General features: G+C 52.6%; 1 protein-coding gene across 1 annotated transcript; it reads right to left on the reverse strand.

The window, feature by feature from the left end:
- Window positions 1-115: 115 nt before the first annotated feature.
- LOC104470351 (mas-related G-protein coupled receptor member X1-like) lies at window positions 116-1,174 on the reverse strand. The gene has a single exon (XM_010085229.1). The coding sequence runs from the start codon at window positions 1,172-1,174 to the stop codon at window positions 116-118; it is 1,059 nt and encodes a 352-aa protein (XP_010083531.1).
- Between the last annotated feature and the right edge of the window lie 2,542 nt (window positions 1,175-3,716).

Here is a 3,716-nt window from a genome sequence, read left to right on the forward strand (position 1 = left end):
AGATTCCAAGCAAAAGGTTTTAAAGCAAAAGGTTTTGACGGGTATTTCATCACGCTGTCGGTGTCCACCCCAGCAGGAGTTCCCACGCCACCCAGCACGTTTCGTTGTGCTGCAGCTAATTCCGTTCAGCTGCGGCCAGACCCACACCGAAGCCGTTGTCCTTGTCTTGCCCCGGCTCATGAGACGCCTCCATCCCCAGAGCATCTTCTCTCAGGGAGGGGCTGCAGAGGTTTAAACAGCTGGAAGTTTCTCTGGGAGTTCCGCCTCTATTTTGGGGCTCTGATACATCTTCGAAAGCCCGCTGGAAAGCAACCCTAACAGAGAGTGTGAACTTCTTTGCGCAGCTCCCAGCCAAGAAGTAAATGACGGGTTTGATGCTGCTGTTCAAGCAGGCGAGCGGGAGAGAGGCATCAAAGACAAAAACAGAAAAATCAAACAGTCTCAGCAAGAGCCAGTAACCAAAATCAGCGGTGAAGAAAGGGAAGAAGAAGACAGGCAGCAGGACCACAGCACTGAGCTTCCTGGGGGGATATTGCCATGAACAGCACAAGATCCTGGCAAGCAGGGTCAGACCAGAAAAAATCAGGGTAAGGACCGATAAGAGGTAACTCAGGATGAAGACAGCGAGTGCCGCAGGGCAGAAGTAGAGGGTCAGGGTGAGCAGGAAGGAGAGGACCCAGAGCAGGGCACACACGAGCGCTGGCAGGTGCCAGGAGCGGTGACAGGGACAGCAGGACGGGGGGAGGATGGACAGAGCCGTCGTGGCACTGAAGGCGGTCAGGAGGTAGATGCTGGCGGTGAAAGTGGAGAGGATGGTGATATTCAACACGGTTGTCACGTCCTGCGAGCCCAGACTGTGACAAAGGCTCTCGGGGCCGTAAAATATCACAAGGGCGATGGCGATGGAGAGGAGGAAGGTGAAGTCGGCGGCGGCCAGGCTGAGGACGTAGACGGTGATGGGGTTCCTGCGGACGCGGGAGCCGAGCAGCCAGAGGACAGCACCGTTCCCCGCCAGCCCACAGAGCGCGATGAGCAGCGTGACAGGGACTTTGTTCGAGTGACCGGCTTCACAGTCAGTCCAGTTGTAGTGATTATCCTCATGTCCCAGCAGCTTGTGATGCCAGCTCCCGTTATTCACCATCCCACTGGGCTGGCTCCAGCAGGGTCCTTCCATGGCAGGGACCGACGTGCTTGTTACAAAACCTCTGCTGCTTGTCCTTCCTCCTCCCACAGCTGGAGGGATGAGACGAAACAGAGACACGTTAGCAATGCTGCTGTCCCCCACACTCAGCTTTTCAGGTCTTTGCAGCCATGGCCCAGCTTCCACGTGGAGGAAAACAGAGAGGAATGAAGGGGAGGAGAGATGGAAAAGAAGATGGGGGGAGATCGGTATGACCTGCCTGGCACAAGAGCATGGACAGAGGTGGAGCAAAAGCTTGAGAGGTGCCTCCTTCCTGGCTTTGGACAGGACAGATCTGGAGGAGGGAAATAATAAGATGAAAGGATTGTCCTTGGAGATGTCAAAAAGCAAGTGGTTTTGGGGGCAGATCAGGTGTTATTGTAGTTGATATTACTAAACTGCCAAGTTCCTTCAGTGGGCACTCATTTCAGTATTCCCCTACCACCTTTTCCCACAATATTTATAGGTCTTAATATCCTAGAGACCACTGTTCCCCATTCAGATTTGGTCCAAATTGACCAACAGGTTCAAAACAAATGAGGAGAGGTACTGATTAACCTGAAAAAGAAAAACCAAACCAAGCACCCAGAAAAGCCTGACCTTCTTTCCTCTCGCACCCTGGAGATCTTCGCTGGAGCAGACGCACTGGAGACTCACATCACCTCGCCCTCGCCAGCAGCCACCCCCGTGATGAGGTTTCCTGGAATTGTCACTTGGAAAACTGGACCGCAGCCTGCCCTGGTGAGCCTGCACGGGGTCTCTCTCAGCTCCTTTCACAAACCGCTTTTCTCGGAGCTGGCCAAGCAAGTCATGTTCTCAAGGGTTCTTGCAAACAGGGAACTATTTTGTTGCGTTTGACAGTATCAGGGTTCTGGTTATAATCTATTCTTGGCTTTGTACAGGAAATGACTAACCAAAAAAAGTCTCAGAAACTAGACCTATGGGAAAAGCAGATTGTCTCCGTGTCAGGTTCCTCTTTCATTTTGTTTTAAAGCAACCCCAATCCCAAAATACTCAGATCTTTGAACTGGCAGAACTTTTCTCCTATTATTCCAGGAGTGTATTAGGACCTTGCACCACAAGCTTGACATTGCTGTAAAACTATTTCTGATTCAGATCTGGGTTTGTTACTTGTGTGTCACAATTTCACAGCAACACTTGAGCTTCAAATCTGCAGTTTCTGGGAACACGCTTGTGCGTCCGTCAGCAGCCCACGATGGTTTTCCCAGACAGCCCCATGTCATTTAAACTGAACGAGGGGAGGTTTAGATGAGATATTGGGAAGAAATGTTTCCCTGTGCGGGGGGTGAGGCAGAGGCCCAGGGTGCCCAGAGAAGCTGTGGATGCCCCATCCCTGGAGGGGTTCAAGGCCAGGCTGGATGAGGCTTTGGGCAACCTGGGCTAGTGGGAGGTGTCCCTGCCCATGGCAGGGGGTGGGACTAGACAATCTTTAAGCTCCCTCCCAACCCAAACCATCCTGTGATTCTGTGACAATTCCATGATTACTAGAGAGCTGAAGTGAGGTGAGATGCTTCCTGATGCAAACAGCTCCTGTTGCACCTGGGAGCAAGGGATGCTCCTGCTGGGAACTGGCACGCGTGGGGACCCCAGGACCGAAACTGCCTCCTCTCTCCCTCGCTGACACTGCATTTGTGTCCCCAACCGCAGAATCCCACATCCCCTCACCAAGCCAACAGTTCCAAGTGCAACCAGGTCACGATAAGGAAAGCACCCAGGTACACCAGCTTAATGTCGTGCGATCTACCCGTGTGCTCTGCTCAAGAGTCTCCCAGGGCTTCTCACCTTCTGCTTTTGTGGGAAACGTCCTGAGTGTATTCACCCAAAATGTGGATTTCCAACCCAAGATTTACAAACATCAGTTATTTGTTTGTTGCAGGATTAGGCTTGTATGTGTTCAAAACAAGCTGCGTTCTGTAAATATTATGGCTGTGGCAGGGGTAGTTTCTTGTGTCAGGAGAGCCCATAAAACCATCTGGCAGGCAGAGCTCAACCTCCTCGAGCTCTTCCCAGCCTCTAGTTCTGCCTCTTTCCTTCAGCCTGCCCTGGCAGTTTGCTCCATGGGCTTCTCCACCGCAATGTACATATCTGCCCTTTCCACCAGCCCCCAGCCCCTCGCTGTCTGTCTGTCCTCTGTCCAACTGTCCTCATCACCGGCAGCGCTCGGCTCTTCCCCGGTGAAACCCCCCTGGCAGGGGGAAGGTTTGGTGCTGCCGGCTCCATCAGCCAGGCTGGGATGGGATTTTTTCCAGTCAGACCATGGCATGGGAAGACATCAAGCCAGAGGGAGCTGAAGACATCATTTCTGTCCCTCAGCATCATCTCCTCTGTTCTGGGGGCTTTAGAGGATCAAAAGTGGTGAGCGGTCAGTGCTTTAGCAGGCACTGAGATCCCAGAAGAGTGTAGAGGAAGGAAGAGTGGGGACATCTCCATGCTGGGAAGAAAAGGTACAGATCAGGGCCTGGGATTGTGATTGTGTTAATCCTGGAGAGAAAGAAGGATGCAGGACTTTCTGGAC

This window comes from Pterocles gutturalis, unplaced genomic scaffold (genome assembly GCF_000699245.1).
Source record: "Pterocles gutturalis isolate BGI_N339 unplaced genomic scaffold, ASM69924v1 scaffold44760, whole genome shotgun sequence".
In the NCBI taxonomy this organism is placed as follows: Eukaryota; Metazoa; Chordata; class Aves; order Pterocliformes; family Pteroclidae; genus Pterocles; species Pterocles gutturalis.

What these genes read in the sequence shown, in the direction of transcription:
- LOC104470351 (XM_010085229.1), bottom strand. Translation starts at nt 1,174, where the DNA reads ATGGAAGGACCCTGCTGGAGCCAGCCCAGTGGGATGGTGAATAACGGG.